The sequence below is a fragment of the Phacochoerus africanus genome, chromosome 4 (genome assembly GCF_016906955.1).
Source record: "Phacochoerus africanus isolate WHEZ1 chromosome 4, ROS_Pafr_v1, whole genome shotgun sequence".
NCBI classification, from domain to species: Eukaryota; Metazoa; Chordata; class Mammalia; order Artiodactyla; family Suidae; genus Phacochoerus; species Phacochoerus africanus.
This window is the reverse complement of record NC_062547.1, coordinates 71,508,433-71,525,671: the sequence shown is the minus strand read 5'-3', so window position 1 is coordinate 71,525,671 and position 17,239 is coordinate 71,508,433. Positions and strand designations below refer to the sequence as shown.

Below are 17,239 nucleotides of genomic sequence, written 5' to 3'. Positions count from 1 at the left end.
GCTAGGGGGTCAAATCAGAGCTGCAGCTGCTGGCCTACACCAGAGCCACAGCAACACCAGATCTGAGCCTCATCTGTGACCTATACCACAGCTCACAGCAACGCAAGATCCTTAATCCACCTAGTGAGGCCAGGGATCGAACCTGAGTACTCGTGAATAATAGATAATAATAGTTACTGCTGAGCCATAAAAGGAACTCCAGGACTTTCTCATTTTTAATTTTTTGGTCACACCCATGGCAGGGAGAAATCTCCTGAGCCAGGAATCAAACCACACCACAGCAGTGACAACACTGGATCCTTAACCTGCTGGGACACCCGGGAACTCCAAGAACTCTTTTAAGGACAGAGATTAGAGCATGTTTGAAGGCTGGCGGATGACTCTGGAAAGACCCAGAAAAGTGGGTATTTGCACAACTTGAGGTTCCTGCGAAGCTGAGAAGGACAGGACAGAGGAGAAGGTGGCTGGGAAGCAGGAAGCAGTCATCACCTGAGAGGAAAGGGGGCCTGGGTGGAGAAAACACGCTGAAATTGTTGTAGGCTGGGCTCGGGGTTTGGCAGGGGGGTGCGCCTGTCCTCGGGGATGGGAGACCCTCTCTGGGACGGGCCCTTGAGCCACGCTGGGGGAAAAAGCAATCAGAAGACCATAACCACATCCAGAGTGTCACCAGGGCAGTGTAATAAAGGACAAAAGGGAGTGACACGTGAGGCCACAGCTGGGGACCAGCCTCGAAGGAGTTTTCACACACCAGTGGGAGGATGACAAAAGTGAATGCAACAGGTTTTCCATAAAGTTAAGTTCACTGAATTTAAAGAACCACTAGCAAGGTGTGGAACTGATATGCCAATCCAGGCCCGCCTACTCCACAACTCCTGGTGCACCACACTCACCTTACCCAAAAAGAGCAGGAAAAGTTTATTTCTGAACTGAAATCATTTCCAAATTACATTTCCTGCTTTCGTGGGTTCTCAAAACCAGTTCTCTCCGGACTGATCTCACCAAATCTAGGTGCTCCTATTAACATAGCTCATTCCTTTGAAAACCACAACAAACCAAGAGACAAAGAAGTCAGGTAGCGAGAAGGCTGGCTCACAGAGCCTGTTGCCTTCGCTCAGGAATATCAGTGCTGCTGAAGACTCCCTTCTACCAGAACATAAAAGGAGAAAAGCCAGACTTAGGAGCAGCGCAGGAGAATTTCAAAACCCCTCTGAACAAGGACTCTCTTATTAATCAAGGTGGTCTCCTAGAACTGGAGAGAGAGTGCTTTCTAGAACATTCCAACACTGTTCAATTTTGTGTGTATTACCTACAGTTCCTGTTTTGAAGACATTTATTAAATCGCAGACTCTGAGAAATGGAAGGGTCCTTAAAGAACTTTCAAGTTCAAAACTCCCCTCTGATGAACTAACTCCCTGCCCAGTAGCCAGCCAGCCTCTGCAGGAGTCATCCCAGGACAGGGACCTTCGTGTTATTGGCAAATGCTGAGAGTCAATGGAAGAGGACGATGGGTATATGGGGTTCAGTAATATTATTCTAATGTATATTGAAAATATAATAAGGTATTATTGTATTTACATAGTAAATATGGCTTTTTACTTAGCAAGTATTTTTTGGTGTAGGGAATCGCTATCCTATAAGCCCAGGTGGCAGCCAGAGCCCTCCCAAGAGGACTGGGCAGGGAGAAGGAAGGGAGGAGAAAGAAGGGGAAAGGGAGGAGGGGGAGAGAGAGAAGGGCTCTCTAGAATATTCCCTCCTGGGGAGAAAAGAAACGACAAAGTGCTTCACAGCACTGGTCTCTGTACATAAACCATGCCCTCAGAACAGAGGCCTCTCTAGGGGGAGAGACTTACCGGGTACCAGGCCTTCTGCAAGCCTTAGGAGGCAGGCAGTAGCAGGATGCAGAAGCCACCATCCCCACCTCACAGATGGAAACACTGAGGCTCATAGGCTTCTGGTCACACTGAGACAGTGTGGGAGAGAAGGCCTCTGAGCTGGCCTGCCAACCCCACAGCCTGCCATGATCTGCTGCGCTGCTCCAGCCCCCGAAAGCTCAAGCCCAGCGTGTTTCAGACGTTCGAGAGGATAGTGTGACGGCAGTCAGTCAGAGTGGCCCAAACCTAACAAAGGGCTGCCTAGAGGGGACTCTGTTCTGCTGTGGGCCTGACTATGTAGAGGGAGACAGGGTAGGCCTTCCCCAGGCAGGGTGCTGGCCAGAGTCTCTTCTACACATGGGACCAGGCCAGGCTTTACTCTCTGGTCCCTTCCAGCTCTCAGAGTGCTTCTGGTGTCTCATGTCCCCTCACTTTCCTTCCCCTCCCACCATCTCTGTCTTACAATGGACTTTTCCTCTTTTGGCACCCTACAGCCCATCTTACCCCAGCCCACTGGCAAAAGGAGTTGAGATAAAAGGGAAACTTGTCAGCCCTCATTTCAAGGCTTCGGATCCTCTGTGCTGACGAATATTGCAGAGTCATAGGCAAAGAGGACAGTGCCTAGCGCGATGGCCGCACGTACCCTCTCTACAAAAACCTCTCTGGTTCTTTACCTGCGACTTTATCCCGAATAAGTTTTGCAGATTCGATTTCACCAATACTGCTGAACAGACTTCGTAACTCCTCCTGGGTCATGTTCTGAGGGAGGTAGTTGACAATCAAATTTGTTCTCCCGATATCATCCCTGCAGTCTTCGGCCATGTGGTCTTCATAACCATTAGACATTGTATTTTCTTAAGATCTGCAGGAGGGAAAAAAAGCTGAAGTCAGTCCCAGGTGCTGGAATTCCAATTTGCAGGCTATTAAGGCAACACTCACAACTGCGTCTGCACTTAGGCATCATTCTTTTCAACAGTGCAAGTTCAAATGATGTCCACACAAAAACCTGCATGTGGATGTTTATAGCAGTTTTATTCCTAACTGGCCCCGAACTGAAAGCAGCCAAGATGCCCTTCAGTAGGCGAATGGAGAAACACACACCAGTCATCTGGTATGTGCACACAATGGAGTGTTATTCTGTGCCAAAAGAAAGAAGCTAGGGGAGTTCCTGCTGTGGCTCAGTGGTAACAAACCTGACTAGTATCCATGAGGTCATAGGTTCGACCCCTGGCCTCACTCAGTGGGTTAAGGATCTGGCATTGCCATGAGCTGTGGTGCAGGCTGCAGATTTGGCTCAGATCCCATGTTGCTGTGGCTGTACGCAGGCAAGTAGCTGTAGCTCTGATTTGACCCTTAGTCTGGGAACTTTTATATGCTGTGGGTGCAGCCCTCAAAAGAAAAAAACAAACAAACAAACAAACAAAAAACAAAAAAAAAACCCAAAACACAAACAAACAAAAAATAAGAAAGGAGCTAGGAAGCCACAAAGACGTGGAGCCTATGCCACTGCCATAGCAACTCAGGATCTGAGCCGCATCTGCAATCTACACCACAGCTCATGGCAATGCCATGATAGATCTTCTAAAAGCACCACTAGCTCTAGGTTTTGCTCACAGGTACTGCGGTGTAGCTGTCTCTTCTAAGATGTCCTGTGTCACTGCCTCTAAAGAAGCAGACACCCCATGGGGCTGAAATGCTATCACGAGAGAAAAACCCTGCTGCCCACAGTTGAGAGGTCTCAGGGGGCAGCCCACCCCTCTCTCCAGATTCCTACTGCCCAGCTCTGATTTTATGCTTCAAAATCCAGTGCCCAGTGTCAGGAGCATTTAGCCTCCTTTAATAACAGTCTTGCCAGTGGTTATATAAAAATCTGAACACACTTCCTGCTTAGGATTTCCTGCCTGCCCCAAGACAAGGAGAGAGGAATCGAGGAATCAAGTCTGGTTCCCTGTTTCCTGATGGAGAACTTCAGTTCTTCTCTGCCTTTCCCCTTCTCACTTTCCACTCTTTCACTTGCTTCAGATGGTAAACCACATGAAAAATTAGTCCAATCCCCCAGCATTTCTTTTATTTACCTAAAAGTGTTTCAGGCTCCTTGCTCTTTACAAAACTGTTCAGCATCAAGAACCATAACATAAAAGATAGGCCACATTAGACTTTCTAGGTTAAAAACTTCGGTAAAGGCATCTCTTTCTCTCTCTCTCTCAGACACACACACACACAGGCAGCAGCCTGGGAGAAAACACTACCAATCACCTTATTTAGACCCACAGTTCTCCCCCAGGGTAAGGCTGTCCCCACAGGACACTGGGTAGTGCCTGGAGACACTGCTGGCTCTCAAAACTGCAGGTGCTGGTGTGCCCCTGGCACCTAGTGGGTAGAGGCCACGGACACTGTTAAACATTCCACAAGGCACAGGACAGCCCCAGCAACCAAGAATTATTTAGGCCAAAGTGTCAATACTGCTGAGGTGGGAAAAAACTGATTTAGGGCACCTACAAATTAATAAGAAAAATCAACACATCACTAACAGAAAAGTAGACAAAGGATATAAGCTGCAACTAATAGATGCTGGCAACTTAAATAGCTAATAAGCCATGAAAAGAAGTTAAGTTCATGAACAATGAGGAAAATGCAAAATAAAAAGAGAAACTACTTTTTGTCATATTGGATGGAATACAACCCAGGATGGATAAAACCCAATGTAAGTAAGGATGGGGGGGGGGGACACCCTTACACACAACTGATTGACTATGACATGGTACAACCTTTAGGAGGGGTAACAGGGCAGTGCCTTAAAAAAAATTTTTTTGCTGTTGTTGTTTTTTAGGGCTGTACCCACAGCAAGTGGAAGTTCTCAGGCTAAGGGTCGAATCGGAACTGTAGCTGCCAGCCTACACCACAGCCACAGCAACTCCGGATCTGAGCGTCTGCAATGCCAGATCCCCACCTGACCCACTGAGCAAGGCCAGGGATCAAACCTGCATCCTCATGGATCCTAATCAGATTCGTTTCTACTGTGCCACAAGGGGAACTCCCACTTACCAAAAATTTTGATATGAATGGCTACCCTCTGACTTGGAGCTGTAGGAAACTGTTCTACAGAAATAATCACACATATGAAGGGCGATATATTGGAGGAACACACAAGCCCATTGCTGGAAAAAGTAAAATGCTGGACATAATGGGGATGGTTAAATAAATACAATTATTTAATGGGGATGGTTAAATAAATACAATTTTTAGTAGAAAGCTTGGCCCTTATGGATTTAATCATGAAAAACTCCACAAATCAGTTAAACAGCCTATGGCCATGAGACTTTAAGATAGATCATTAGCTCAAAAACAAACAAACAAAATTATTTGCTAAAGCCTGAACCAAAGTACAAGGGTTAACTCTGAAAAATCTAAATGCACACTGAAGTTTGCTCAAAATGTGATTCAGACATTTTTCTTCCTCTTTTTTTCCCTTTATCCCTTTCTCCCTTCACTCTTGTTCCAAGTTAGGCATCTATCCCCCTCACCCTGCTTTCATGAATGATAAACTGGGCAGTAATTACCCATTCTCATTATCCAGTGTGGGGTGTCTTCAATGTTAGGTAAAAAGTTAGCTTTCTAAAACAGTGGTTGGCAAATCATGGCCTGAGGACCAAGTGTGTTCAGCCCACTACTTGTTTTTATAAATAAAGTTTTACTGGCACACAGTTAGTCTCACTTGCATATGTTTTGTCTACGGCTGCTTTTGCACTCCAGTGACAGAGTCGAGTAGCTGTGACAGAGACCATATGGTTCACAAAGCTGAAAATATTTACCATCTGGCTTTCTACAGGAAAAGTGTGCCGACCTCTGTTCTAAAATGTAAAAATAGAAAAATTTCTTGGAGAAAATCTTTGTGACACTGGGTGAGGCAAAGATTTCTTAGATACCATACCAGAAGCCAAATCCATTTAAGAGAAACTGATACACTGGATATCACTGAAATTTAAAACTTGTTCTTGCAAAAGACACTGCTAGGAAAATTACAATCCAAGACTGGAAGAAAATATTTGCAAATCATACATCTGAAAAAAGGACTTGTATCCAGAATATTTTTTTAAAACTCTTGAAACTTAACAATAAGGAAATCAACAACTCAATTTTATTTTATTTTATTTTTTTGTCTTTTTGCTATTTCTTTGGTCCGCTCCCTCGGTATTTGGAGGTTCCCAGGGTAGGGGTCGAATCGGAGCTGTAGCCACTGGCCTACGCCAGAGCCACAGCAACTTGGGATCCGAGCCGCGTCTGCAACCTACACCACAGCTCACGGCAACGCCGGATCCTTAACACACTGAGCAAGGGCAGGGACCGAATCCACAACCTCATGGTTCCTAGTCGGATTTGTTAACCACTGCGCCACGACAGGAACTCCAACAACCCAATTTTAAAAATGACAAAAGATGTGAACTGACACAGAAAAGATATGTGAGTGGCAAATAAAGACATGAAAAGATGTTCACCTCTAACAGGTATTAGAGAAATGCAAATTAAAATCACAACAAAGTACCACTACCCATTTAGGAGGTCTAAAGCAAAATAAAACAAAAGCAAGCAAACAATGACAACAAAACAGACAATATCAAATTCTGGTGAGGATATGGAGAAACTAGAACTTTCATGGTGGTAGAAATGTAAAAATGTTACAGCCATTTAAGATTGGCAGTTTCTTATAATTAAATACACACTTACCATAAGACCCAGCAACCCTATTCCTAGTCCTCACACACAAGAAATAAAGACTTTTATTCATATATAAAAACCTATGCATTATTGCTTATAGCAGCTTTATTCATGATTGCCAAAAACTAGAACAATCCTAATGTCCCTCAAGCCTTCAGTGGATGAACTTTATTGTACATGGTACAACAGAATATTACTCAGCAATAAAAAAGTACTACTATTCACAATCTGCGTCAGTCTCAAACACACTGCTGACTCTAAGGATATATACTGCGTGATTCCATTCTAGAAAAGGCAAAACTGGAGTTCCTGTTGTGGCTCAGCAGGTTAAGAATCTGACTAGAATCCATGAGGACACGGGTTTGATCCCTGACCCCGCTCAGTGGGTTAAGGATCCGGCATTTCCACCAGCTGTGGTGTAGGTCACAGATGCAGCTCAGATCTGGTGCTGCTGTGGCTGTGGCCAGCAGCTGCAGCTCTGATCTGACCCCTAGCCTGGGAACTTCCATATGCCAAAGTTGTGGCCCTAAAAAGTAAAAAAAAGAAAAAAGAAAAAAAGGCAAAAACCACAGGGATAGATCAGTGGTTACCAGGTGCAGGGAGCAAGGAAGGGGTTGACTATAACACAGTGGGAACATGAGCAAATATTTCTGTTTCTCAGGTGGTAAGATTTTCCAACAGCTTGATCATGGTGGTAGTCACATGATTTTATTCATTTGTCAAAACTGAATTTAAAAATAAATTTCAGGAGTTCCCGTCGTGGTGCAGTGGTTAATGAATCCGACTAGGAACCATGAGGTTGTGGGTTCAGTCCCTGCCCTTGCTCAGTGGGTTAAGGATCCGGCGTTGCGGTGAGCTGTGGTGTAGGTTGCAGACGCGGCTCGGATCCCGCGTTGCTGTGGCTCTGGTGTAGGCTAGTGGCTACAGCTCCGATTAGACCCCTAGCCTGTGAACCTCCATATGCCACGGGAGCGGCCCAAAGAAACAGCAAAAAAAAGACCAAATAAATAAATAAATAAATAAAATAAATTTCAGGGAGTTCCTGTTGTGGTGCAGTGGAAATGAACCTGACTGGTATCCATGAGGACACGGATTCAATCCCTGGCTTTGCTCAGCTGGTCAAGGATCCAGTGCTGCTCTGAGCTGTGGTGTAGGTCACAGATATGGCTCAGATCCTAAGCTGCTGTGGCTATGGTGTAGGCTGGCAGCTGCAGTTCAGATTGGATCACTAGCCTGGGAACTTCCATATGCCACACCTGCAGCCCTAAAGAGCAATAAATAAATAAATAAATAGTAGGAGTTCTCACTGTAGATTAAAGGGTTACGAACCTGACAAAAGGGTTCCCGTCGCGGTGCAGTGGAACCGAATCCGACCAGGAACCATGAGGTTGCGGGTTCAGTCCCTGACCTTGCTCAGGGGGTTAAGGATCCTGCACTGCCATAAGCTATGGTTTAGGTCGAAGACGCCGCTCAGATCTGGCGTTGCTGTGGCTCTGGTGTAGGCCAGCAGCTACAGCTCTGATTTGACCCCTAGCTTGGGAACCTCCATACGCTGCAGGTGTGGCCCTAAAAAAACAAAAGACAAAAGACAAAAAAAAAAAAAGAACCTGACATAGTGTCCGTGAGGATGCGGGTTTGATACTTGGCCTCAAACCAGGGTTAAGGATTCAGCATTGCTGTGGCGTAGGCTGACAGCTGCAGCTGTGATTTGACCCCTGGCCCAGGAACTTCCATATGCTGCAGATGCGGCCATAAAAAGGAAAAAAAAATTTTTTTTAAGATTTAAAAAATGGAACTTCTGCACGACAGCCCTGTTCCTCCACATGCTGACTTCACCTAACACATCCATTCAAGGCTGAGCAGCCTGTTCTCAGTCAACTGGCAACAACGAAGAACCCAAACCCCAAGAGCAGAGTTTCTAGGCATGTAGGGGCCACCTTGCCATCCAGATCCCTTCCTCTGACTTTTCCAAATCTGCATATCTCATCCAGGGTCAAACCAGCTCTGTCCCCACAAGCACCAACCACAGCCGGGCCTTGGTATCTGCCTGACAATCAATGACTCTCAGGTCGTGGCCATCTCTGGCTGTCTCTCAGCTCATCTCTCCATGCAGCAGCCCCGTGGACTCGTCCAGGTCATTATGCCCAGCCCCAACAAGCCAGCTCCTCCCCTCCAGCTCTCCAGGTCAGTGGGGTCACCACCCACTGAGGCTCAAGGGCAGTCATTACACTGTTAATAAGTAACAGGGCCAGGCCTCAAGTTGTCACTACAGAGCAGCCTTCCAAGGAAGAAAGGCCAGGCCCTTCACGATGGCCCCGCTCATCCCCTTTCTCCCCTCACTCAAGTTTCCCCAGTGTGCCACAGACCTTCATATTTCTGGGCCTTTGTTTCAGCTGCTGCCTTGGCAGGGACGACCCACTCCCTCCATCACCTCCTCACTTTTCTTTAAAGAGACTCACAGGATCCTGGGTCACTCCAGTTCTCAATGCCCACACACCACTGGCATGAACATCTATTGAAGCAAGAATCACTCTAACTTGTAATCATCTGCCAAGACTACATCATTGTTACCAAGGGTCCCCAAGCAAATACAGGGTACTTGGCAAAGTAAAGGTGTGTCACACAGGCACACAAAGGAGAAAGGGACAGACCCAGACAAAGGGTCTCAAATTCTTCTGAGAATCACGTGTATTTGGTGTAGTCTTTTTTTTTTTTTTGTCTTTTTGTCTTTTTAGGGCCGCACCCACGGCATATGGAGGTTCCCAAGCTAGGGGTCCAATTGGAGCTCTAGCTGCCAGCCCACACCACAGTTCACAGCAACGCAGTATCCTTAACCCACTGAGCGAGGCCAGGGATTGAACCAGCATCCTCATGGATGCTAGTTGGGTTCGCGAACCAGTGAGCCACGACAGGAACTCCTTGGTGCACTCTTTTAAAGAAGGGTGCTTGGGGACTTCCCGTCATGGCTCAGTGGTTAATGAATCCGACTAGGAACCATGAGGTTGTGGGTTGGATCCCTGGCCTCGCCCAGTGGGTTAAAGATCCGGCGTTGCCATGAGCTGTGGTGTAGGTTGCAGATGCGGCTCGGATCCTGCGTTGCTGTGGTGTAGGCTGGTGGCTACAGCTCCGATTAGACCCCTAGCCTGGGAACCTCCATGTGCCGCAGGAAGCAGCCCAAGAAATGGCAAAAAGACAAAAAATAAAATAAAATAAAAAGAAATTGTACCTACAGTCTATTAACACATTTAGTATCTTAATTTTTTAGGATCATCCAATCCCACCCCAATGCACAGAATCAAGGGAAACTTAGTTTAGCAAAGCAGTTCCTGCAGATTTGTAAATGTTTCTAGTAACGGAAATATCACAGAGAAGTCCTGTTTGGATGACCTCAGAAGGCTTTTAGCCCCATCATACTATTTTTTTTGTGTGTGTGTCTTTTTAGGGCCACACCTGTGGCATATGGAAGTCCCCAGGTGAGGGGTCAAATTGGAACTGCAGCCGCCAGCCTGTATCACAGCCACAGCAACGCAGGATCCGAGCCGCATCTGCGACCTCCACCACAGCTCACGGCAACGCTGGATCCTTAACCCACTGAGAAAGGCCAGGGATCAAACACATTTCCTCATGGATACCAGTCAGGTTCTTCTTACTGCTAAGCCATGACAGGAACTCTCCCACTGCACAATTTTAAACAATCCTTGTAGTCTGTGTGGCTTCAGTGATGTCCATGTCGGCAGTATACCTACTATGTATATAAGGGATGGGTGTGTATGTGTGTGTGTATAAATGACATAAGACATACGTAGGTGGTATATATGCAAAGCAACAAGACTGGTTTCCATCAGGCACCCATGAGAATCTGTCTCATTTTATAGTCACAGTGGAGGCTTTCTAAACAACTTGGGCCAGAACAAAACTAGAACAGTCAAATATATCCTCAGGCTCAACCCTGACACTTCACACATCATATGACAGGGCTTGGACTCAATTATTTCTAAGGTCATTTCCAGATGTAAAGTCCCCAGTTCTCCAAGGTGAACGTCTTAGGAAGGTAGGGTCACCCAGGGAATACTCTGGTACCAGAAAAAAGCTGAAGGTACCATCTGACCCAATTATAATGGCTATGCAAGGTGAGGGCTCACTCAGGTGGACAGGGTCCCTGTTTCCTTACTTTCCCTTCCCACAGCCCAGCGAGGGGAAAGCTGCCCAGCTGGGGCAGCTCAGCTAGGTCATAGTAATTCCATGTCTGCCAGGCTGAGCAGCCCAGGTGAGAGGCACAGCAGGTGAGGGGCAGGTGCAGCCCGGTGTCTGGATGCATCAAAGTCCCCATGGGCCCCAGTTGGGACTTGATCAGACCACAGCCCTGCTAAGAGTTCTGGCTTCTTTCTGGCTGGTCAAGGTCCCTCCATGTCCTGGAAGGAAAAACTCACAGGCTTTGACAGACATACCTTTTTTTTTTTGAGCCACACCCAAAGCATATGGAAGTTCCCAGGCTACGGGTAGAATTGGAGCTGTAGCTGCCAGCTGCAAAGTAGGTGGTCACCCCCTAGTTTGCAGACGAGAAGCCTGAAGCTCTGGGACGGGAAATAACATACCAACAGTGGTTTGGCTAATTAGCAGCGGGGTTAGTGCTAGAGCTTAGGTCTGTCAGAGACTTGTCTGCAATCTACACCAGAGCTCACAGCAATGCTAGATCCTTAACCCACTGAGCGAGGCCAGGGAATCAAACCTGCATCCTCACGCATACTAGCTGGGTTTTTTTTTTTTTTTGGTCTTTTTGCTATTTCTTGGGCCGCTCCTGTGGCATATGGAGGTTCCCAAGCTAAGGGTTGAATAAGAACTGTAGCCGCCGGCCTATGCCAGAGCCACAGCAACACGTGATCCGAGCCACATCTGCAACCTACACCACAGCTCACGGCAACACCGGATCCTTAACCCACTGAGCAAGGCCAGGGATCGAACCCGCAACCTCATGGTTCCTAGTCGGATTCGTTAACCACTGCGCCACAATGGGAAATCCTAGCTGGGTTTGTTATCACTGACCTACAACGGTTACTCCTTGTCCCTGTACTCTTTATTAACAAAATCAAAGTGAGCGCCTTTCTCCCTGACCTCCTGCTGAAAGCATCCCCATCTCCTCTCCTCCCATCCTCGCCACCCTCTTCAGACCTGCTCCTCTTCCCAAGTTACTTCAGTTGGTGGCACACACACACTTGTACCCAGGCCACCTCTCTCCATCCTCCAAAGCCAAGTGAGCACCAAGTTCTACCAGTTTTACATCTGAGATGTCTTACTCTGCCCTCATCTCTCTGCCATCATCCTTGTTCAGGTTCCTGTCACCTCTTGCCTATAGTGACTCCTGGCTGGTCTCCTGGCCAAACGATTATTTCAAACTGAGCTCTCCAAACCTGGTTTAGTCTTTTCCCTCCATATTGCTCCTGTTCTGTTTGTCTCCCTGTTCCTGGTGACATCGGTCTTGCCATTGGGCTGTTCTTTTGTTCCCTCTCCTGTGAATCTTTCCTCTGGCATGAATGTCTCTGCCTTTTCTTTTTCTTTTTTTTAAGGGCTGCACTTGCAGCATATGGAAGTTCCTGGGCGAGGGGTCCAATCAGAGCTGTAACTGCCAGCCCATGCCACAGTCATAGCAACACGGGATCTGAGCCACATCTGCAACCTACACCTCAGCTCACAGCAACGCCAGATCCTTAACCCACAGAGCGAGGCCAGGGATCGAACTCGAATCCTCACGGATACTAGTCAGATTCGTTACAGATAAGCCACAATGGGAACTCCATAAATGTCTCTTTGAAGTGACAGCTGGATCCAGTCACTTCTGAGCTCCTTTCTAACCTTCCTTCCTCTAGCACACACAGAGTGCAACCACGAGCCAGGAGCAAGGCAGTAGGCATACAAGATAAAGAAGCAGTCCCAGTTCCAACCTTCAAGTTCAGGCCATTACCGGGCCACCTCAGTACTGCAAAAACCTCTTGACTGGTCTGTCCATCCTTACCTCTCACTCAGAAAAGCAATCTTCCAAGCTTACCTCTTGACTCTGCCCAGAAACGCTCTACCACCTGCCCCTGGCATACTATTCTGAATTGACTTCCAAGTTCCCCTTCTTGAGCCTCTGCCTGCCCAAGCCAGTCCCCTCAGGCGTCTGGACCTCTTTGTGCCCGACTCCTTACTTACTCAGGCTACTGGCTGCACCTGGAAACTGCTGCCCACGCCTCTCTGATCACAATCACCAGTTTGGACACCAGCTCTTTCATCAAAGACAAAACCCAAGCAACAATCATTTCTTTCAACGCTCTCAATGCTGTTGCTACCCGAGGCTTCATCCTTTTATTACTTGATCTCTCAAATCTATCTAAGTCTTTTCTCCCCGATTTAGGTTGTAAATTCCTTGAGGAGGTGATTTCTTCTCCTTCTCCCTGTTCCCTGCCACAATGAACAAGCAGTGAGGTTTCATATGTTCAGTCTATAAAAGCATGCTCACTGACGTGGCCAATGCACACGAGACTCTGGGTCAAGTGACAGTGGGCAGCAAGCGTATGATCAAGCCCCATCAACATGTATGGATGCTACCTTCTGCCACCTTCCCACTTCCTCTCTATCCATGTACATGCCTCCTACTCCAGTGATGTCTGTGTCCACATTCCAAACCACTCCTCCTGCCTTCTCTGTTTCTCTTAGTAACCGTTATCTACCTTCCAGGCACTCAGACAGGGACTCAGAATCAACCACTGCTGTTTTATCTTGCTCACTTTCCAAAGCTAAACACCCACTGGGTCCTGGGTCCTTAATTGTCTTTACCACCACTATAGCCCTGGGTCATGTTTGTCATTTTTCAGATTTACAGGAAAAGTCACCACCTCCTAAATGGTTTGCTGGCCTTCAGCAATAGCCCCCTACAGTCCTTCCTCCGTGTGCAGATCTGCCTCCTCCACTTTGTGAACTGAAACTGTTAGCCCTGGCCTGGCCTACAGGACACGCCCATGCCCTCAGCACACCAGCTGTGTGAGTCCTCTTGCCACCACTCACTTCACCGTCTTACCTCTGAAATACCACACAATTCCCTGCACAAACCAAGATGTTCCTGCCTCCATGCCTTTGCCTGTACCGTTCCTGCATCCTGCCAAGTCCTTCCCCACAGTCTTGGCCTGGCTAACTCCTTCCCACCCCTCAAGCTTCACCTCCTCTGGGAAGATTCTGTGATCTCCCTTATGGGGGAACAGTTTCCTTCTCTGTTTCCACATCAGTCAGCACAGAGCCATTATCACACTCAACAGAGTGAGCTAAAACAATCTATGCAACGCCTCGCAATCACCAATGCGCCTCCCCCCCACCCCAGAGCCTAGCATGGTGCCTAGGACATAGCATCAGGGCAGAGAAAGTTGGTTAAAGGAGGGAAGCAAAACTAACCTCCCTTCCGTGGTCTGGTTTCCTCTGGTCTTCCCCGACCGAGAGTTCTCCGATCAGTCTCGCTGCATCACTACTGCCACCTTGGGGCGAAAGGAGGCAACTGCACTTCTCTCACCAGCATTTGATTCCATTGAATGAGATGGGGACACAAACGAGGGAAGAAATATTTGCAGTGTGGCTAGAGGAAGTGTGGCAGTCGGAGGAGGCTTCAAATGGTGAGTGAGCTCTGACCTGAGCCACACAGCATGAGAAAGAGATCTCGAGGTGGAGGACAATGGCATTCCAGGCAGTGGGGGCAACAGGTAGAGAAGGGTTGGCGCTTAGGGCTGATGTGCAGGTAAAATCAAAACAGAAGGGAGGATTAGAGTGCAAAAGACCTGGGATCTCAAACTTGAGGTAGCTTTTAAGCCACATAAATAGGTTAAAAAATTATTTTTCCCCACCCGAAGACTCTTAATTGGGAGTAACATAATCAGACCTGCATTAAAAAAAAAAAAGACAACTCTTGCTGGAGTGTGGAAAGATGATAGAGGTGGGAACAGGAGTGAAAGAGGCAAAAGCAAGCATCAAGAAGATGGCATTTTTATAATTCTCCTCTTGTTTTGCATTTTGCTGTCGCATGACCTCAGACTCAACACATCCAAATTGAAATTCTGCCTCAAAATCAGTGCTTCAACGTAAACATTATTTCCACATTTTGAGATGTTCATATAGCTTTGCTTCTTGATGGACCTTGAAGTTGCAGGATTTTGTAACAGATCCCAGCACAGAATCCTGTACACAGAAGATGCTCAATGATAATTCAACGCAATGTCAACTGAGGTCCCCTGGACCCTGCGATTGTAACAGCAGTAAAATCCAGTGCCTAAGAGTAAAGACTCCGAATCAGAGGGCCTGAGCTCAACTCCTGCCATCATCACACTTCACTGTGTGAGACTGGTCACATTAAGTGACCCATGCAAGCCTGTTTCTTTGTCCCCAAATAGAAATTACAACGGCACCTACCTCAAGACTAAAGACAAACAAAAGTCTGTGAGTGTAAAACACCTAGTAAATGCTCACTAAACACTGTCCACTGTTTATAATGTTGTATATTCAATGCCTACCAGGCACAGGTCACACACAATGCTGAGGCTTCCCACATCCTTAAATCTGTACAACAATATTCTCATCCGTCCTGTTTCACAGATAAGAAAACGAAGGCTCCCACAGCTGAATCTGTTCAACGTTTTGGGAGCCTTCCGTTCCAAGGCATCAGAGATGGGGCTAAGGGAACTTTTAGGATAATATCATTTAGTCCAGTGGTGGTTCTCACATGTGTGAGCAAGCGCACGCGTGCGCGTGTGTGAGATACTTTCAGCAACATCTGAAGATATTTTTGATCTTCACAACTAGGGGACATGGATGCTGCTGGCGTCTCGTGGGTAGAGGCCAGGGATGCTACTCAGCATCCTACCATACACAGAACAGCCCTCCCCCACAAACCAAAAATGATCAGATCCCAAATGTCAGTAGCGCCAAGGTTGAAAACCCTTGAATCCTCCTCCCCATCGTCTCACTTCTGGACACTGGTTCTCAGGATTCCACAGGAATACTTTCAGTAAAGGGGAGGGGGCTCTGTTCCTCCAGGGGCAGGGCCTGCAGAAGTTCTTCCCCACATGCCCTACAAACAGTAGGTATTAGAACCCATTTTAATAAGCCTAGCAGCGGAGGACGCCGGAAAAGGAAGGAAGAACATCCATCCTCCATTGTTCAATTGCGTCCAGTTTATGTTTTACACACACACACAATTTTACAAACCCAAACGTCCCACGCCTCAAAAACAGCTTTGTTAGAGATGGCGCCCATAAATATATATTTTTCTTCGACCCTCATACATAGAGAAGGGTTTGCACACTTCTAAAAGGACTTAGATCGGCCGCGGTCCTCTGACAACGACCACAAAAGAATGTATAGGATTTCCCCGGGGAGCGTGCCCGTGGGCCGTGACCTCTGCGCGCTGAAGGCGCTCACCCGACTCCCTCATCTCTGGCTTCGTTCTCCCGCCCCCGGATAGCCGGCTTGCAAGACTACCCCGGCCCGGCCGTGGAGCCCGGCCGCCAGGCGCGTGCCCACGCCGCGTCCCCCTCTTTCGGCCCTCGCGGCGGCCAAGGAATCCGGCCCGGGGCCTGTCGCCGGCGCCCACAGCGGCCGGCCCTCGCCAGCTCGCCGAGGCCCGTGCGCGTCCCCTCCCAGCCCCGCGCGGCCTGGGCCTCGGCCGGTGCAGGCCCGCGAGCGCCCGCGGCCCGGCCAGGCGAGCTCAGGCCTGCCGCGGCCTACCCAGTCGAGCGCCGCCGAAGGCCCCCGCCTCACCTGGACGCGGGCGGGATGGCCCGGGGCTGCTCCGGGTCGGGCGGGCGGCGGCGGCGCGGCGCTAACGGCTCCGCTCGGCCTCGGTAGCGGTGGCGGCAGCGGCGGCGACGGCGACGGCGGCGGCGGCTCCTCCTCAGCGCGCAAGACCCGCTCCGGCCCGCGGCCCGGACACGCCCCCCCGACGCGCGCGCCCATTGGCCAGCGTCCGCCACGGCGCGCTTCTCGTTGGCCGGCGTTGCTGTCGCGGCGCCCCGGGGCGCGCGGCGGAGGCGGGACTTCCGGCTGGCGCCGCCTGAGAAGGGCTCGGCGGCAGGCAGAGACGCGGGTGGCCGGCGATGGCCGCGGAGGGGGCCAGTTGGGGCTTGGCCCACGGCGGCCGACGGAAGGCGGTGACCGAAGAGCCGCGCCCTTTATCGAGGGCATTTTGTGTGTCTCGAGCCTATGTGTCCCACCGCCGCCGCTGCCACCGTCACCACCCTACAAGGTAGGAGCGGTCAGTGCACCAGGGCTGTAAAGGCAGGACTCGGGTTCGAATCCTGGCCCCAGCGTTTCCGCACTACGTACCCTTGGGCAGGGGCTGACGTCACCTCGCCGGGCCTCAGTTTCCTTATCTGGTGTAATGAGTAGGCGGGGCATGGGATGCCGTCAGCGTTCCATCAGTGTTGCTTATCAGAGCTAGCAGTTTCCCCCATGCTCAGCCTAACACCCATTCATTAAAGTTTGAGTGCCTACTACGTGCCAGTCAATGTGTGCACAGTGAACTAGCCAAAATACCTGCCTCTATTTGGTTGACGTTCTAGGCTGGCGCTGTCCAAGAGCGGTATAAGCGTACCACAAATGTTAGCCACATGCGTAATTTAACGTTTCTTATAGCCATG

At 48.8% G+C, this 17,239-nt stretch overlaps 2 protein-coding genes across 2 annotated transcripts in view; one reads left to right on the top strand and one right to left on the bottom strand.

Moving 5' to 3' along the window:
* ELAVL1 (ELAV like RNA binding protein 1) overlaps positions 1 to 16,533 on the bottom strand; it is a 42,661-nt gene extending 26,128 nt beyond the window's left edge. The window contains exons 1-2 of the mRNA XM_047777257.1: positions 16,362 to 16,533; positions 2,546 to 2,733 (exon numbers count right to left, since the gene is read on the bottom strand). Of these exons, the coding sequence (XP_047633213.1) occupies positions 2,546 to 2,717 (172 nt within the window). The 5' untranslated portion in view covers positions 2,718 to 2,733; positions 16,362 to 16,533. The remainder of the gene's footprint in view (positions 1 to 2,545; positions 2,734 to 16,361) is intronic.
* A 120-nt stretch (positions 16,534 to 16,653) lies between these two features.
* The window catches only part of CCL25 (C-C motif chemokine ligand 25), a 31,972-nt gene continuing 31,386 nt past the window's right edge, over positions 16,654 to 17,239 (top strand). The window contains exon 1 of the mRNA XM_047777274.1: positions 16,654 to 16,845. The gene's annotated coding sequence lies outside the window, so the exon portion shown is untranslated. The remainder of the gene's footprint in view (positions 16,846 to 17,239) is intronic.